General features: G+C 37.5%; 1 protein-coding gene across 17 annotated transcripts in view; it reads right to left on the bottom strand.

The window, feature by feature from the left end:
• Positions 1 to 20,310, bottom strand: part of TFDP2 (transcription factor Dp-2) — a 126,222-nt gene that overhangs the window by 51,214 nt on the left and 54,698 nt on the right. For 2 of the 17 annotated variants that reach the window (XM_036332341.1, XM_036332345.1), the window contains exon 1: positions 5,147 to 5,333. The exons of 9 other annotated variants lie outside the window; for them this stretch is intronic. Coding sequence is in view for 1 of the 8 variants with exons in the window: in XM_036332330.1 (XP_036188223.1) it covers positions 5,147 to 5,177 (31 nt within the window). In the remaining 7 variants the exon portion in view is untranslated. Of the gene's footprint in view, positions 1 to 1,142; positions 1,167 to 4,745; positions 4,846 to 5,146; positions 5,334 to 20,310 lie in introns of those variants that run through there. 6 more of the 17 variants (XM_036332339.1, XM_036332331.1, XM_036332333.1 and 3 more) reach the window with 6 other exon arrangements.

Genomic DNA, 20,310 nt, shown 5'->3' with positions numbered 1-20,310 from the left:
CCAAATGTATCTGGTTATAAAATGCACTGTGTGTTAGGGGAGTTAGAGAGGGCAGGGACCCTCTTATTCAAAACACACATTCCTGAAATCCACTTGACACTAAAGAATCTGAAACTAGGTGGAATGATTCTTATGATCACACAAGATTGGGAAAGGCTGTTTCAAGTTTTTCTCTTTATTCAAGTGAAGGAAATAATGGAGTATAAGTAGATTCTTTCCTCTACACTTACCTCTATTTTCATTTTAAAGAGAGAGAGGGCTGAATGACCCTCATTTCTTCAGTCTCTTTTTCGTAAATGTTATATCTTTGCAATGTCTAACCTATTTTCAACCACTACTTTTAGCACTGTCACCACAGCCGGTCCACCCACCAGATGGCACACAGACACTGTTTGCATGCCCAGGAACTGAGAGGAGCGGGAAGCAGAGCGTTTTATCTTATACCAACAGCTACTGAACGGCTGGAGCAGATCAAGGCAGCTGGTGCAACCACAAGGATCAGAACTTCTGAGTATTAGAATCCCCAAGGGCTCTTCATTGGAAATCCTCGTGAAGAAGCCCACAACCCCTCTGAAATGGCACCCTGCCCCAGACAGTGCTAACAAACAAATCACTTTAAATTTACTGTCAAGAGAGGTATTTTTCTAATATTTATAAAAGATGCCAAAGACTAGATCTAGAATTTAAAAGTTCTGTTCTTAAAATAAATTAAAAACTTTAAGACACAAACTCAGAAAGACCAAAGACCCGTGAATTAAGAGTTTTAAAGCAGTTCTTTCTATTCCTTAGCAAATTAAAGAAGGGAATCATTGTATTCCATAATACTATATATACTAAGTAGCTTATTCAAAACTGCAGGTTATCAATATTCTTATTTCAACATGCTTCACTTGAAAGCTGTTACTGAAACTACTTTTTTTGTTTTGCTAATTCTTGCCCGAGGATATTTTTTAGAAAGAGTGGAAGGGAGAGAAGGAGGGAAGGATATAGGGGAGGGAGGGAGAGGGAAGAGGAGGGGGAAGGAGAGAGGGAGGGGGAGAGAGGAAAAGAGAGGGGGGGGGGGGAGAGGGGGAGAGAGACAGAGACAGAGAGAGACTGGCCAACCAGGGTAAGGGGATTGAGCCTGCAACCCAGGTACTTGCCCTTGGTTAGGAATCAAACTCGTGATCCTTCAGTGTGTGAGCCACACCGGCTAAGTGAAGCAAGAAATCTTAGTTAGACATCAATGTCAACAAAATCTTTTGTATTAAAATTTTATCCATTAAAAGATTTTGCAAACCTCTACTGGGTCTACTTAGCACACAGTAAATGCTCAGTTAACAGTCTCCTCATATTTTTGTCATAGAGAAATTGCCAAGAGTTATCAAACTTTGCAACACACGTGAGCAAAATGCCTAAAACAAAGCCCCCCTGTTGGTGATCTCTAGCTTTAGAGTCAAGATCCCAAAAAGTTCATTTCATAATTGGTTGTTTGAAATTTGGTAGAAAGAAATCACTCTATTACATGATAGGTTCTTGGACCCCTTCATACAATATAGAGTTAATATACTTATATATATACTTAAAGCATAGTACACATTCTATTTTACCTGCTCCTAAATAATAATATAAAAGTTTTCTTTTCAAAAAAAATACAGGCATCAGACAAATCTTCCCCAGAGATTGTTTCTAATTGCACACACATATGTAAAGCAGAGAGAATACCTAAATCAGTCACTCTCTTGGTATTCTAACTTGGAGAACAATGAGTAGGTAAGGCTCAGATTCCCCAGCCCTCAGTTTTGTGCTAAAGAGTTCACATATAAGGCAAGAACCACAAGGTACACCTTATTCCAGAACCTTTCAGTATATTCCTCTTAATTTGAAGGGTCAATAGTCTCAGCTATTATTGTGGCTGATACTGTTTTCCTTGTTAAGTAACTTATGCCTACATTTATAATCATAAGTGACACCCATTTTTTAAAAGTGACACCCATTTTTGATAACTACAATCTATGATGCTGCCACAGTTATCTGTCCCATGGAGGGGGCACCAACTTTTTTTTAGGGCTGTCTATTCCATCAAAGTTACATATATATATTTCATACGTTAGTCAAATCTATAGTTCGTAAATCTACTTTAAACTCCAAGTAAGTTATTTTACTTATCTTAAAGAGGAAAGAATCCTCAACTGCTACATAATGCTATTCCTTTAAAAACCAAAATGTGCTTAGATCAATTTTAGAATTTCAATATTTTTTTAAACATTGCATAGAATTTTTATTTATTTATTTTTAAGATATCTTTATTGATTTCAGAGAGTAAGGGAGAGGGAGAGAGAGATAGAAACATCAATGATGAGAGAGAATCATTGATCAGCTGCCTCCTGCACACCCCCCAGTGGGGATCGAGCCCACAGCCCTGGCATGTACCCTTGACTGGAATCGACCCGGGGACCCTTTAGTCCACAGGCCAATGCTCTATCCACTGAGCCAAACCGCTCGGGCTAGAATCTCAATCTTAATTAAAACAATGATCTGAAAAGCTTCAAAATCTCTAAATTCTGTCATTATTATTTAAAGCAAAGAAAATCTTCAGGGTAGACCACAGGTCCTAGTTAAGAGCAAGAGAAAATTTTAATAATCTCCTTGAATATTAGTATGTTTTCCAGTCTTCTCCTTAGACCCATTAAACATATAGAAAACCACTTACTATTTGCTCCATACATAAATGGTTCAAATAATTTTTTGGCTATTACTAGTACATATTTTTACTAATTTCACAGTGTAGTGTATGTCCAATTTTTAATCAGTGCCTAATACGTGAAAGATCTGGCACGCTGGTTTTACAAGAGATAACTTTTAAGAAACTGCATAGAGTTGAAATGCGTATTAAATGCACACTTTCTAAGAGCACAGAACTTCTCTTCATGTTACTAGTAAAAGGAAAGGTTTTTATGTGACTTATTATTTATCCCACAAATTCAAGTAGATTTCTTTACAGCTCTCCTGGCATGCATACAGCTTTCAAGTTCTCCTTTCCCACTCTTTGAGCAGATTAACAGTTCCCTCTTCCCCTCTTTCCATTAGCAACCAAATCTAAGCTTATGGTCTTTCTTTTTAGAGGCAAACTGGAACACATCATTTCAAATAAACTTAAAATATTTCTCCCACAAAGAAGATTCAAAGACCTTCTGGAATAAGTCTCATGCTTCTTATTGATAAAATGATCTACCACTATACTCGAATGATGTTTCATACTGCAATTTCATTTTGAGCCTTAGTACCTATTGTGCAATTCCAAACTGTTGCAACTGCAGTATTCCTTACATATTTTATATTGATTTTCCCTAACATGAGTTAATGACCTTTTCATGCACTAAAATTAACTTTCTCACATTTCCATTACACATAAATGTTTAAGATTTTAAGAAGCCTCTTCAAAAGGTGTTACTCAGAATGTTACCCTATACTGATTCTCAAATCCTGAATATAAAAGAATAAATTTAAATAACTAAGTTTTATTTATTCGCTGATTAAGTCAGATTTATGACCTCCCCTCCCCATTTCAGCTACTGTGAATTTTGAATGAAACAGCCTCAATTGTAACAGAAGAAACATCTGTTGCTTTTTTTCTTCACAGAGCTTTCCTAACTGAAAGAAAGGCTCTCTGCCTGACCTCTCCCTCTCTCACTCCCCCTCCCCACCCACACTAAGTTGCTTAAAACTTTTTTCCAAATAAATGTATTATTTAACATTTTACTGCATCTACTTAAAATGTCATAGTTTACTTAGAAACATTGATTTCCTTATTAAAGTTCAAAGAATGAGTAAATGTTATATATATCCAAAAACAAGAGATGTGACTGGTAGGATATTGTAACGCAAACGCAGACTTCAAGAGTATTCTTGAAGTGACCAACTCAATCAAGTTGTCACACATTCCAGGCTCACTCAGTATTGTTTAGGGTTAAGATTTTCTTCACAGTATCCAGATTCACATAGGATCTTGCATGTTATATATTCTTTGCCAATCCAACACTAACATAATGGCAGTCACTACCCCAAGAGGCAGACAGCAAATGGTGCCACCCACACTCTCACACTGTGCCTCATAATAAACCATAAAGCTGTGGAATGCACCGGCCCCTTTATGTGCAAACAATGCCCGAGCTTCATTAGAATACAGCTGACATTTTCAAAGCACAAATACTTTTTAAGAAAAATGTACTGGGGGGAAAAAAAGAAATGAAACAGCCATAGAAGCTGAAATGTTTTTTTAAGTGTCAGGTTTATTCCAAGGATCCTGAGGAAGCATATTTTACTGTTGACAATTTAAAAGTTTTCATAAATTAAAAAAGTGCATTTTTGCGGGCAAAGCTTCTTTTATTAACTACTGGAAAGAAATGAAAGTAAAAACTATCATTTGAATTGCATTCACAAGCAATTAACCATGAAGTACCTTTAAAATTATGCATTTCCTCAACTGCTTCCTTAGTTCCTGGATGAAGAAAACTGAGCTCCGGAATTATTTTCTCATTTTAATTGATTTATATAAGTAACTGAGTGATAAACTAAGCTTACTCTACCCTTCCCCCCAATCCCAACCCCCATACTCTAGTTTTCCTGTCTGCAACAAGCAAGGACATCTTGAATTCAGCGTGCTCTTGGCTACTTATCAATGTAATTTTGCTGCAGTTGAAACTATATAAAACAAGCGCTGTAAAAACTCACCCAGCAGTAAGAAACAAAATGATCTCTCTTACCTGGTCTAAAGAAGCATGCCTCTCACTGCAGTACCCACAACACTCTACAGTCTTTGTTACCATTCACTGGAAACTTGAGACTGTGTCAGACATAAGCAATCGAGCTCAGGAAGCTCAATTTAAAATACTGAGTAAAACTAAAAAGATGCTCAAGAAAACTGGTGAGTTAACTGTCTTTCAGGAGACCTATGAATATTATCTAATACAAAACGACACTTCAAAAGAAACTGAAAGTGCAGCTCTGAGAGACAAAAGGGACATTTTAATATAAAATCTTGCTTTTTTAAAGTAAAGGTTGATTAAATTATACCTAAAATAAAAGTAGTCAAATAAAATGCCTAACTCCATTTTTCTAAAAAGCACTTGAATTTTAACTAGCTAAAAAATAAGATTAAACTTACTCATGAAACCTGCATAATTCGAATTGTACATGTCAGGATACTGGCTGGCTCCAAAGCAGTCAATACACAGGAGACCTTAACGCATCTTGAAAGCAGAGCAAAAACACCATGAGTTTCAGAAAGAAAAAAAAAAGGGCAAACTCTTGAAAAATTGGTCTGGGCTTTTCAACCTGTAATAACTGTCCAGCTCTTCAGGGAGGAAAAAAAAGTCCTGGTCCTGCCCCCCGAGATAGGAGGCTATGCTTCAATGCCAAAATGAATGACAGGCCCATTTCTGATATCAACAAAGAGCAGCTTAGTTGGGCTTGTTTTGTTTTTTTTTTTTTCACTTTCCCACACAGTTAGAAGTTCTACATTTTCAGGTGAGTACCTTTATATCTAGGGTTAAGTACCTTTCTCCATTTTCTCAAGAGAGGACCCAATTATGTTGTCCTAGTTGTTTAATGAGTAAAGATACAGACCTAACTATTTTACTCAGTTTTTCCTGGGCAGGAAACCGAACAAAAGATGACCTCTGAAGGTGCTTTCAAAATCTATCCTTTGCCATGTCAGGTTACCATAGGACTAGTTATTAATATTAATAAATTTTTCCTGCTTCTGGATTTCTGGGCACAAGGAGGAACAAAATGTAGGTAAGAAACATAAAAATAAGGTAACTGAGATTATAAAAATTTCAACTACCTAAATGTAAAAATTAGCCATAACCGGTTTGGTTCAGTGGATAGCGTCAGCCTGCAGACTCAAGGGTCCCGGGTTCAATTCCGGTCAAGGGCATGTACCTTGGTTGCAGGCACGTCCTCAGTAGGGGGTGTGCAGGAGGCAGCTGATCAATGTTTCTAACTCTCTATCCCTCTCCCTTCCTCTCTGTAAAAAAATCAATAAAATATACTTTAAAAAAATGTAAAAATTATTCACTAAAGTACATGTCTATGATTATACAAATTCAAAACAATAAACTCTTCAATCAACAATATATGTTTACTGAATGCCTATTATGAGCCAACCACTATTCTGGGCTCTGGGGATAGAGCAGTGAACACAACAGACAAAGCCAAACAAAGACCCTGCCTTCAGGGAGTTTATCAGTTTCTATGCGAGCTCCCTGTGCACCTCTCCGAGATGAGTGAGGCACCTCTGCTTATTCACTTAGTTACCACTTCATCTGAATGATGCCCTCTGACCGTGCGCCTCGCCAACAGAGGGAGGATTGTGCTTAGTTCAGGGTTCTATTCCCAGGGTCTAAAACAGTGCCTGTTAGACACTCAAACATATATTCAATGAAACAGATCAAAGAGAGGCTTTTCTTAGTCAAACTTTTCTTTGTAACCAGACTACGTACAAGTTACTCTTACATACCGATAAAGAATGATACCACGTAAGGGTGCAAATTAAATTGGGTTACAAATATATATATGTATATATATGTGTATATATATATATAGATATATATATATGTATATAGATATATAGATATAGATATAGATATTTTCACTTAAAATTGAAAATACAACCTATATATAGCTTTGTATTTTTTCAGATTCTAAAATCTGTTTTCACTATCAGATATAAAATCACTATAATATGTGAGTAAAGGAATCGGTTAAAATTCTATACACTAAGTTTTTATGGGCTATCAGATTTCAGAGGACATTTGAATAAAAAAAGATGCATGCCTAACCATTTTTTATACAGCACCGAATCAGTTTCATGTATTAAAATCTTACATGTTGCTCTGACTGGTTTGGCTCAGTGGATAGAGCGTTGGCCTGCGGACCGAAGGGTCCCGGGTTCGATTCCAGTCAAGGGCATGTACCTTGGTTGCGGGCATATCCCCAGTGGGGGTGTGCAGGAGGCAGCTGATCGATGTTCCTCTCTCATCGATGTTTCTAACTCTCTATCCCTCTTTCTTCCTCGCTGTAAAAAAATCAATAAAATATATTTTTTTAAAAATCTTACATGTTTACATCTATTTACATACTCATATGAAAAATGTTTAACTTTCCACCTTGCTTCTGGTCATCTTGATTGCCTTCTAGAAACCACACAGAAAATGAGCACTTGCCTCTATCTTATCAGATCAGCCAGAAGTGCTCACCATGCTACCCAAGGCCAGGATATCCAGGGGCTAGATACCTACTCTGTTCCATTCTTTTTTTTTTTTCCCCAATCAGGCACTTGTTTTATTTTTTCCTTATTTTTGTTTAAATTTATCTTTATTGTTGAAAATATTACAGATGTCCCCTTTCTTTTTTTCCCTCTTGACTCCTCTTCTCCCCACTCCCATCCCCTCCCAGGCCTTCACCCCACTATTGTCTGTGTCCATGGGTTATGCATATAAGTTCTTTGGTTGATCTCTTCCCTCACACATTTAGTATATGTTCTAACAATAAATCCAATAGCAACTCAAGGTCAAGAATACATGTGATGGCTGAGATCAAGTATAGACAAAATAAGGTGGGACCAAAGTAGGATTCCATAGTTCCTGCAAGAGCAATTCTTCTTTTCCCTAGCTATCATTCATTCTTTCCTTCAACAAACACTTACTGAGCACCAGGCACTGAGCTAGACAAACTGACCTGCTCCATGGATCTGACCTTAAGCCTATCTCTAGTCTTTCATAGATTTCCTTCTCCCTGTTTGCCTTCCTTGCCAGTACCCTTTCCCTAGTCCCAATTCTGCCCTTCACTCTATTCCCAAGCCTTTCTCGCCCGGCAGCATAATCACTACTACCTCCTGTGTTCTTTTAGACTTGTTCCCTACAAGTGAATGACACACTGTGCAGAAACAAAATGCACCTTATGTAGATCCTCTCAAATAACATTTCTTTAATCTTATACAGAAAATCCACTTAAGCAAAATATTATTTACAAAGACTGATTAGCTGAAAAACACCAAAGGAGGCTAGACAGTCTTTCCCCCAGATTTATATGCTAATTTATTTGGACTAGAGTTTGCTATGTTTCTTGGCAACCTGAACAAATATTAACTACATTTTACAAATACATTTATGTTCTATAGACAGAAATGACATTATGATAGCACAATAATAGTTTTTATTTGCCCCATTTCTGCTAAAATATCTACCACATCCATATTATGGAAGGAATGGAAATTAGTCATGTGATTTCCTATACATATTCATATTTTCAAGTAAAATGTCTAATCTTGTTTGTTTCCCTAAACACACACCACTTCCCTGATTAAAAAAAAACAAAAGAAAAGAAATAAGAGATACAACTTCTAATGTCCTCACAATGTCTAGAGCTACAGTATCAAAAATATTGGTAGCCTTAGCCACAGGTGGGTATTTAAATTTAAACTGATTAAAGTTAAATTAGAATTTTAATTTCCCAATTGCACTAGACACATGTTAAGACCTCAATAGCCACACATGGCTAACAGTTACTGTATTAGACACTGCAGATACAAAACATTTCCATCATTGCAGAAAGTTCCATTAAACAGCTCTGGTCTAGAACCGTGGTCGGCAAACTGCGGCTCTTTGGCCCCTTGAGTGTGGCTCTTCCTAAGCCTTAGGAGTACCCTAATTAAGTTAATAACAATGTACCTACCTATATAGTTTAAGTTTAAAAAATTTGGCTCTCAAAAGAAATTTCAATCGTTGTACTGTTGATATTTGGCTTTGTTGACTAATGAGTTTGCCGACCACTGGAGACAATAACTGCTTTAGAGAAGGAATATGGTACATTAGAGAAAGAAAGAACATTGGAGTCAGAATGCTTCATCCAAATTCAGGTATTAATTTAGTTACAAGGGATAGAAATTCAACTCAACTACTTTGACTTGAAAGGAAATTAGTTGGCTCACAGAATGCAGGAAAGGGCTAGGAAACCATAAAAAAGAACAAGTCACTGGCCCGCTGGTGTGGCTCAGTGGATTGAGCATCGTCCCATGCACCAAGAGGTAACTGGTTCGATTCCTGGGCAGGTAACATGCCAGGGTTTCAGGCTTGATCCTCAGTAGGGGGCCTGCAGGAAGCAGCTAATCGATGTTTCTATCTTTCCTTCTCCCTTCCTTTCTCTCTAAAATCAATAAAACACATGTCAAAAAAAAAAAAAAGAACCAGTCAGAAATAAAAAATACACTAACTGAAATGAAGAATGCATTACAAGGAATCAACAGTAGAATAGATGAAGCCTAAAATCAAATCAGCGATTTGGAATATAAGGAAGCAAAAAAATACCCAATCAGAACAGCAAAAAGAAAAAAAGAATTTTTAAAAAATGAGGATAAGGTAAGGAGCTCTGGGACAAATTCAAGTGTACCAGCATTCACATCATGGGGTGCCAGAAGGAGAAGAGAGAGAATAAGAACTTGAAAACCTATTTGAAAGAATAATGACAGAAAATTTCCCTAACCTGGTAAAGGTAATAGATATACAAGTCCAGGAAGCTCAGAGTCCCAAACAAGATGAACCCAAAGAGGCCCACACCAAGACACATCATAATTACAAATCCAAAAGGTTAAAGAAAAAGAGAGAATCTTAGAAACAGCAAGAAAAAAGCAGTTAGTCTCCTACAAGGGAGCTCCCATAAGACGGTCAGCTGATTTCTCAACACAAACTTTGCAGGCCAGAAGGGATTGGCAAGAAATATTCAAAGTGATAAAAAGCACGGTTATTCTATGCAACAAAGTTATCACTTAGAATCAAAGAACATATAAAGAGCTTTCCAGACAAGAAGAAAAAAAAACAATAAAAATATGAATAAAATTGCAATACATATCTATCAATAATTGAATCTAAATAATAAAATAAATGAACAAGCAGAACCAAAAGACTCCTAGAGAACATTCTGACAGTTACCAGATGAGAGGGTGGTTGGGGGGATGGGTGAAAAGTTAAAGGGATTAAGAAGTACAAATTGGTAGCTGCAGAATAGTCATGGGGATGTAAAGTACAGCGGAGGGGATATAGTCAATATTCTAATAGCATATGTATGGGGTCAGAGGGCTATGAGATTTATCAGGATGATCACTTAGTAAGTTATATAATGTCTAGTCACTGGGGCGTACATCTGAAACTAATATAATATTGTGTCAACTGTAACAAAAATTTAAAAACAGGAAAGGGTTAGATAACTAAAGTAGGAGGGTCAGGGATGCAGCTAGGTCTCAGGAACTCTAAGGATGACAGGACTGTGTCTGTCTGTTGCCTCTGAGTTTCTCTCATATCAGCATCATTCTCTCTCACTATAATTCAGCATTCTTCACATAGTGGAAAACATAGCCATTGGTGTGTCATTAGTTTTATGTCTTACAGATTTCATTGATCTTCTTTCTCTCTTATCCTAGGCCTTAAAATACCAGGAAGACATTCATTGGCTGGTTTGGGAATGTATGGGAGGCAGCCGATCTGTTTCTCTCACATTGATGTGTGTGTCTTTCTCTCTCTAAAATCAATAAAAAATTATTGGGTGAGGATTAAAAATATATAAATATAACATGAAAAGTATTTCAGACAAAAATATGGTTCTTTGACCTACCTATGTAAACATATTATTGTTAATTTCTTGATATTAAGTCAACCATCTTTACTTTCTTGAGACAAATGCTACTTGGTTCAAAGTATATAGTTCTCTTAGTATGTTAATTTTATTGCTAATACTTAGGTTTTTGCTTCTATAGTGTGAGACTGATTGATAACTTTCTGTACTGTTGATTTTTATTATCTAGTTAAATGTTTTGCTCTATGTACTGGAAACCTTTAGTTTTATACTCTGAGTGTTTTATTGCCTGGATTATCTATTCATAGAAAAAGGAAAAAGCTTGCCTATAAAACTGTAGAATCTCTTTTAAAGTGATATTTTGGACATTTTCTATTTCTTCCAACATAACAGACTTTTTAAGTTTTCTACTTAAAAACAATCAATCTTAGTAATATATATTTCCCCCCAAATAATTTTTTTTAATATATTTTATTGATTTTTTACAGAGAGGAAGGAAGAGGGACAGAGAGTTAGAAACATCGATGAGAGAGAAACATCGATCAGCCGCCTCCTGCACACTCCCCACTGGGGATGTGCCCGCAACCAAGGTACATGCCCTTGACCGGAATCGAACCTGGGACCCTTGAGTCTGCAGGCCAACGCTCTATCCACTGAGCCAAACCGGTCAGGGCCAAATAATTTATTTCAGCAATATTTTCAAACTTAACTGCTATAATCTGATCATTTTCAAAAATTCTCTAATATTCTTCTAATGTTGCTAATATTTCCAACATTTTGCTAAATTACTTCCTAGATTTTGTTTGTTTATTACAATCAATCTACCAGCTCTTTCAGTTTTACCATATTTCTATCTTCTGGCTTTATTCAATTTTGTTTTTATTTTTATTATATCCCTCTTCTAACTTTGCCAAACTCTGGGAGGTGAGTTCACTGCTTGTTTAGTTCCATTTTAAAATAATAAAGCATATACACAATTTTGACTGCATCCCATATGTGTGTGTGTGTGTGTGTGTGTGTGTGTATAATAATTTCTTGTTATTTTTAAGTCATTGCAGTTGAAGTTTCTGCTTTGACTTAATAGCTATTTGGGGAAAGAAGTGACAGGCATACTTTATCATTAATTTCATATTTTATTGCAATGTGCTCAGATATAAGGACCTATCAAATTTCTGCTTTACAGAAATTGAAATTTTCCTGTTTTCTATTATGGTTACCTTCTGTAAATGTTCTAGAAAAGCTTGAGAGACATTCTCTATAAGGTACCGCGTGTGGGAGTTGAAGTAATTTGAGCAGAGTGTTCACTTAGGGGGTGGCAGAGATAGGAAATTGGTTATATATAGGAGATTAACCACATATATGAAGTTTACACTTCTTTTAGAAGACTGTTTGACTTTACAAGAAACTACCAAACTGTCTTCCAAAGTGCCTGCACCATTTTTGCATTCCCATCACCAGTGAATGAGTCTGATGCTCTGTATGGCAGCCAGCTGTTTGTTACTGTCAACTTTTTAGGGTTTTAGCCATTCTAAGAGGTGTTAGTGCTATTTCACTGTTTTAATTTGCAATTCTCTAATGACAAATGATAGTGAGTTTATCTTTCATATGTTTATTTGCCTTCTGTATATATTCTTTGGTGAGGTGTCTGTTTAGGTCTTTTGCCTACTTCATGGGTTCTTTTTATATATATTGATACAAATTTAGGTAGTTGAGTAATTTAATTTTATCCAAAGAGAGGTCTGACTTTTGCCCTTAGCTCCTGGGAGTTTATCTCTAAACCCTTGGAATGCTGTGCCTGATAAAAAGTGTCTTTGTTTATTTTAACTGGAGGCATTGGGGCAGCCAGATAGTAACAATGTGATTTAGGGTGGAGGCTTTGAGTCACACCTACAATGAGATTCAGGGTGGGAACATTTGAGTCACGTGGTATCAGCTCGACCTCCTGAGGGATTGGAAACAAATGAGCTACAAGAGTACCAGGTCAGGTTTACCTCATTGAACCGCAGGGAAGACTGGACACCAAAGCTCAAGCAAGCTTCTCTGGCTGGCAATGCTCTGTACACGCTGTCAAGCATGGGTACTGGGAAAGCAAAGCTGTACCTGACTCCATGAGAAAAGAGAAGCTAGAAGCTCCACATTTAGTACTTTTCTAGATTACTCTGTGTGCCTTTTCCCATGACTGGTTTATTTAAATCTGTATCCTTCAACTGAAGTGAACTGTAACTGTGAGTATGACAGTTTTCAATGAATTCTGTGAGTCCGTAGAGAATTATCAAACCTAAAGATGGTTTTGAAGACCCTTGAACTAGTACGGGCAGCCTTTGTACACAGCTAACTTTGCAGTTGGTTAACTTCACAAAGTCCTTTATCAGATATGTGTTTTGCTGTTGTATCTAAAGAGTCATTGCCAAAGCCAAGGTCACCTGGATTTTCTATTTTTTCGCCTAGAAGTTTTATCTTTTTGTTTCACATTTATGTCTAGGATCCATTTTAAGGTTTAAGGGCTGTCTCTAGGTTCACTATTTTGTATGTGGACTTCAACTGTTCCTTCCAGACTCATTTGTTAAAAAGACTCTCCTTTCTTCATTGAACTGCCATTCTTTGTCAAAGATCAGTTGACTATAATTGTGTAGGTCTACTTTTAAAAAAAATCATTTAAAAAATTTTTTTTATTGATTTCAGAGAGTAAGGGAGAAGGAAAGAAATAGAAACATCAATGATGAGAGAGAATCATTGATCGGCTGCCTCCTGCACACCCCCTACTGGGGATCGAGCCTGCAACCTGAGCATGTGCCCTAACTGGGAATGAAAACCTGACCACCTGGTTCATAGGTTAAGGCTCACCCACAGTCACATGGGCTGAGCTATAGTATATCCTTTAATTCTCAAAAATTTCAACCTGCTATATCCAGTATTCTCTATATATCAGTGAAATCCTTTAAATTATAAACTTATGTCTTCCTTAACCTCAAGGATATCTTCCATTTTGCTTTGATTATTGCTTCTCTTCTATTTAATATTCTCCTTTTTCCAGGAATAGTGTTTATCTACATATTGAGTCTTTATTCCCTGTACCTACCATTTTCATCTTCTTTATCCTTTACCACTGCTATATTTTGGAAGACTTTCAACTGCTTTTCTACATCAATGACGTGTGTTTCTTCTGACTCCTACATTGTGGATTTTAATAGTACCTTAAATTTTAATGGTTATGGGTTTTGAGGAGTCTTGAATGCATTAATGATTCAAGATCCTTTGTAATCATCCTATGTCCCCTAAGTAGAGAGCCCTGGAGTCACTCTACCTGGATTCAAATCTGGGATCCACCTCTTACTAATTGTATGATTTTGAGGAAGTGAGTTAACCTATTTACTTTAACTTTCTTGGAGATAATCGTTTAATTAGATTTAATTAACTAATTAATGAAAGGTTTTAATACAGTACCTGGTACTCAATAAATATTTAGCTATTATTACTATAATCTTTGCTGGTATCTCAGTTGGTTTCCTTCTGTGTCAATCTGTTGTCTTTTCCGTACTATTTTAGATTCACTAAATAATTTCAATAAGAAAGCAAACACCGTCTAATAGTATCTTGTTTCCTTTCTCAGTATTTTCTAAATATGATTTCCCTCTGTACCTTAAGAATGAGATTTTCTTTTATTTTGCAGAATTTCTTTTTTTATTTTTTTTTATTTTTATTGATTTTTTACAGAGAGGAAGGGAGAGAGATAGAGAGTCAGAAACATCGATGAGAGAGAAACATCGATCAGCCGCCTCCTGCACATCCCCCACCGGGGATGTGCCCGCAACCCAGGTACATGCCCCTGACTGGAATCGAACCCGGGACCCTTCAGTCCGCAGGCCGACGCTCTATCCACTGAGCCAAACCGGTTTCGGCCAGAATTTCTTAATAAGCCCATGATGGCTTTAAAAAAATACTGTCCATTATTTGAAAATTGAAAAAGTTATCCAGGTTTGTTGTTTGCTAAGAAAAACATTTTAAAATTCTAGTTGGCCTCTCCCCTTAACTGTCCACCTTGGTATTATTTGACTTTAACTCTTAGTCCTTAAGTTGGAGAAAAGATAGATTCATACAACTCTTAGTCAAATTTCTGGTGTTGAGCAGTCATATAATATTATGGTTCCTATTTTTTTTTGGAGATTTAAGATCTTGTTGGGAGCCCATTAAAATTATATACTCTCTCTCCAGAACTTAGAATTTTGCTTAGCAATTCAGTCTGTCATGGCTTGAAGTCAATTCGTGGATTCCAAATTAAGAATCCCCTGATTTTCTCCCTAACTGGTTTGGCTCAGTGGATAGTGCATAGGCCTGCGGACTCAAGGGTCCCGGGTTCGATTCTGGTCAAGGGTGTGTACCTTGGTTGTGGGCACATCCCCAGTAGGAGGTGTGCAAGAGGCAGCTGATCAATGTTTCTCTCTCATCGATGTTTCTAGCTCTCTATCCCTCTCCCTTCCTCTCTGTAAAAAAAATTCAATAAAATATATTAAAAAAAAAAAAAAAGAATCCCCTGATTTACTAAAGAAGACTCTCCTTGTCTCATTGTATGATGTATGTGATCCGTTATTTAATCCTGGACACTGTAAACAGAACATAGTTTTCCCTAATTAAGAGTAGGGCCAAACCAATAGGTGTTTCAGCTGGTGATTGGTAAGAGGAAATTATTAAACTGTTCTCTTTACTCTTATAAATATATGAAAATTTCCATACTAAAAAGAGTCATTTATGTGTTCATTTGAATTAGAGCCTGAAAAAATGCATACCACACCCCAAAATTTTCTCCTCTCTGCCCCTTCCTACTACTATTCCCTTCACATCTGAAAGTGCACCATAACAAGTCCACTCCGGCCCCTGCCTTTACAGAACTGTGGTCACCAAAGGAAGCAGAGAGGTAATGATAAGAGATGTGGGAGGGAGTAAAAGAGCCCTGGGTGCTGCAGATAGCAGTTGCAACATGACAGCAGGTAGCTGCCAAGTTTCTGGTTGGCAAAGAGTCGGCTTCCTTAAACTGTGGGATGCAGTAAAGATGGGTAGAAAGTCTACTTTTTTCCTGCCTGCCCCTGCTATTAATTCTCAAGGATCTGTTTTACTTTTACTTATAGAAAATCCTCAGGTCTGGCATATTTTAATTTATGTTTCTAGTTTCTGATTCTATTTGCAACTCTGCTTCTCTGTGTATTTTCACCTATTTGAACTATGGGATAACAGAAGAGATGGGTCTCCCTAGTTGGCTGCAAGCTAACCCCAGGCTTCCCAGAGTTGAATTACTGAGGCTAAAATAAAAGGTGCTACAATAATCTGGCACATGTTCAACCTATGAACAGCATATAAGTGGAAGAATTAGCTTCTGATCTATTCTTACCTTCCTTAACTCTCAACCACACTATAATTTCACATAGATAGAAATGTGCTTATTGATATTATTGAGCATACAGAATACAGCATAGTAAAAAAAAAAAAAAAAAAAAAGTGTTATTTTCTCTCAAGAAACCAGGTTAACAATATCAAGAAACTGTCAAGGGATGTACGGTTTAATTCGAACATTGTAGCAACCAATTAGAAATATTCAAGTTTCTCCAAAATAAAGTGCACATGATAAAACTCATAAATTAATGAGCTAATACATCAGTTATCAGAGACACTCTTAAGCTGAAAAATGAGCGAGCACACAAACAGTATTAAAAGCAATTAGCACAATGGGGTGGACTGAGATTATTTAGAGGTATTACTTCTTTAAATTCCTCTGGTCTTGTCAATAGTGTTTCATGTTAATAAAAGATTTCCCGAGAAAGACATGCACACAGAGCAATGTGCCAAGAGTGACCTATTATCTGAAAATGTGATTTGAATTGTCTCTACCACTTGGGAAATTTAATTGCTTTGAGCCTCAGTTTTCAAAAATGGGTGTATTAATAGTATTTCTCTTGCAAGAAGGCTGTGCAGATTAAATGAAATAAGAAACATAACAGGCTTATTAGCACAGTTCCTGGCAAATAGTACTCAAAACACAACAGAATTTTTATAATAAGTAGATGGAACTCTTCTTTCAGAGGTTAATCCCTTGAAAATGCTGAGATAAAACAAGGTGGCAACTAAGGTCAAAGGTATTCCAGCACAGCTCTTAGAAAATAATAGGCTTAATAATTTTTTTTTTTTCTTTCATGGTTGACAGGAAGGAAGCAGATATTATCTAAGGTAGGCAGGAAACAGGTATTACCTCCAAAAATTATCTAAAAAGTGATAAAGCAAGTTTTTGAATCCTGGAATTCCTAGCCATTTATCTACCTACATCAGTATTCCTTTAACATTCATCATGATCATGATGATGAAGAAGAAAAGATGGAGGAAGAGAAAAAGTACATCCTATCTAATAATAGACAAACATGGTAACTGACTGTACCTTCGCTACGCCTCCCATTGGCTAATCAGCACGATATGCAAATTAACTGCCAACAAAGATGGCAGCTAATTTGCATACTGCAGGCAGGGCGGGACAGCGCGAACCGCCAGCGCGCCACCATCCAGGGCAGGCCTGCCACCCCGGGACCCCATCATTGGGTCCCCGGCGGCAAGGCAGGCCCACCCCAGAAAGCCCCAGCAGCTGGCCGTGCCTTGCCGCCCCGGGACCCCATCGGCAGGTCCCAGGTGGCAAGGCAGGCCCGCCCCAGAAGCCGGCTGATATGGTATTAACTCTATCAGCACTCTGAAAGTCAGTGGCATAAATGCACCAATTAAAAGACAGATTATGAGGGTGAATCAAAAACAAAACCCACTTTAAATATAAAGACACATATAGATTAAAAGTAAATGAATTAAGCTGCAGCCTGTTTTGCTCAGTGGATAGAGCATTAGTCTGTGGACTGAAGAGTCCCAGGTTCGATTCCAGTCAAGGGTATGTACCTCAGTTGCTGGCTTGATCCCCAGTCCCTATCAAAGCATGTGCAGGAGGCAACCAATCAATGTGTCTCTCCCTTTCCCTTCACTCTCTCTAAAATTTAATGGAAAAATATCCCTGGGTGAAGATTAACAAAAACAAAGTAAATGGATTAAGTAACATTAAAGATTATAAGAAAAATATATTCCAAATTTTGTTAGTTGTATAATGGTTATGTTTAAATTATTAACACCTAAGAAACTGGGTGAAGGGTACATATAATATGCTATAGTATTTTATAGTTTTTTTTTTACATGTATGCGATTATTTCAAATTAAAAAAATTAAAAATTAATAAAATATTAATTGAAATGTGTATGCATTACATGAAAAATCTCCTAAATGCTTCTAGCATAATTTACTAAATTGTACTAAAATTTAGAAGGGTTCAATTAAAAAAAATCTTAATTCTAAATGATATAATACAAAATATATAATAGTGCAGTTATAAGCACTTATCTGAAAATAAAAATTTAAAGAAGTGAATTTAAAGAAGGGATTAGCCAAAGAAAATATATGCACAACCCATGGACACACACAACAGTATGGTGATGGCCAGAGAGAAGTGGGGGGCAAAAGCTGAGTAGAGGGGGAAAAGGGGGGGAAATACGGACATCCTATATAATAATAATAAAAGGCTAATATGCACATTGACTGAACAGAATGACCGGTTGCTATGTTGCTTACTGGCCACCAGGGGGCAGACACTCAATGCAGGAGCTGCCCCCTGGTGGTCAGTGCACTTCCATATGGGGAGTGCCACTCAGCCGGAAGCTGGCTCATGGCTGGCCAGCGCAGTGGTGGCGGCAGGAGCCTCTCCCACCTCCGTGGCAGCACTAAGAATGTCCAACTAACAGTTTAGACCCAATCCCTTGGGGGCCTAAGCCTTTAGTCGGACATCCCCCAAGGGCTCCCTGGCTGCCAGAAGGATGTCTGACTGCAAGCTTAGGCCTGATCCCCTGGGAAGTGGGCCTAAGTTGACAGGTGGACATCCCCCAAGGGGTCCTGGACTGTGAATGGGCGCAGGCCGGGCTGAGGGACCCCCCCGAGTGCAAAAATTTTTGTGCACCAGGCCTCTACTGTAATTATAAGACCAAGTGTTCTCATTCTTTGAATAGCTCACACATATTTATTGAGTACTTATAAAGGTCAAGCAGAGTGCTGGGCACTAGAGATATAACAGTGAATAAAATAAACAAGGTACAGTTCCTACCCATAGGGAAGTTTCATTCTAGTGGGAAAGTACTGACAACTAAATAGACCAGTGAAGGCGAACCTTTTGAGCTCGGTGTGTCAACATTTTGAAAAACCCTAACTTAACTCTGGTGCCGTGTCACATATAGAAATTTTTTGATATTTGCAACCATATTAAAACAAAGACATATTTTTTATATTTATTTTATATATTTAAATGCCATTTAACAAAGAAAAATCAACCAAAAAAATTAGTTCGCATGTCACCTCTGGTTCGCCATCACTGAAATAGATAATTAAAATACAGTGCAGTAATGTAGAAATGGGATAACACAGCATGCCTTATGAGCACAGACAAGACAAACTAAACCCAGATGAGGTGAAAAAAGGGCTACAAGACATCCAGTTCATTTTTTAAAAATTAATCTTCATCCAAGGGTATTTTTCCCATTGCTTTTTTAGAGAGAGTGAAAGGGAGGGAGGGAAACAGAGAGAAACATCAATGTTAGAAACACATCTCTATTGGTTGGCTTCTGCACCCACCCCAGCAGGACTGGGGATCAAACCTGCCTTTGACCAGGAATTGAACCCGAGACACCTTGGTGTGCAGGCTGATGCTCTAACCATAGAACCACACTAGCCAGGACCAGCCAGTTAAATTTAAATTTCAGCCTTGGCCAGGTGGCTCAACTGGTTGAAGCATCATCCCATACACCAAAAGGTTGTCGGTTTGATCCCCTATTGGGGTGCATAGGGGAGACAACCGATAGATGTTTCTCTCTCTCTCAAAAAAAAAAAATCAGCCCGCCCGGAGTGGTTCAGTGGTTGAGCACTGCCCCATGAACCAGGTCACGGTTCGATTCCCACTCTGGCTCAATCCCTAACAGGGGACATGCAGGAGGCAGCCGATCAATGATTCTTTCTCATCATTGATGTTTCTATCTCTCCTTCTCCCTTCTTCTCTGAAATCAATACACAATTTTTTTTTAAAAAATCAATGAAAACATTCTCAGGTGAGGATTTAAAATAAATAAATAAAATTAAAATTTCAAATAAACAATGAATATTTTTAAATTGTAAGTATGTCCCAAATATTGTCTTGTATTTTTACTTGCTACATCTGGCACCCTTAAGTAGGGATGAGGTTTAGAAGTGTCTCAGAGGAAATGATACTTAATATGAAAACTTAATAAGCACTTGTCCCCAACAAATGTGTTGCTGCCCTATGAAGACAGCCATATGACAAGGATCTGAATTTGAAATCTCTTGACAGTGGACAGGGAGCAGCCGTGTGAGCCATCTTGGAAGTAGATCTTCCAGCTCTCAGATGACTACAGTGTTGGCCAGCAGCTCCATAACAATAGATGAGAGACCCCAAGGCTGAGTCCCTTAGCTAAGCCATCCCTGACCCACAGAAACTATGAGGTAATAAATGTTTGTTATTTTAAGTGGTTAGGTTTTGAAGAATTTTTAACGCATCAATAGATAAGTAATACTCTGCCTATTAGAGGAGTTCTACATCCTGTCTGTAGGGATGGCCTATACTATTAC

Source organism: Myotis myotis, unplaced genomic scaffold, assembly GCF_014108235.1.
Source record: "Myotis myotis isolate mMyoMyo1 unplaced genomic scaffold, mMyoMyo1.p scaffold_m19_p_13, whole genome shotgun sequence".
Taxonomy (NCBI): Eukaryota; Metazoa; Chordata; class Mammalia; order Chiroptera; family Vespertilionidae; genus Myotis; species Myotis myotis.
This window is presented reverse-complemented; position numbering and strand designations above follow the sequence as displayed.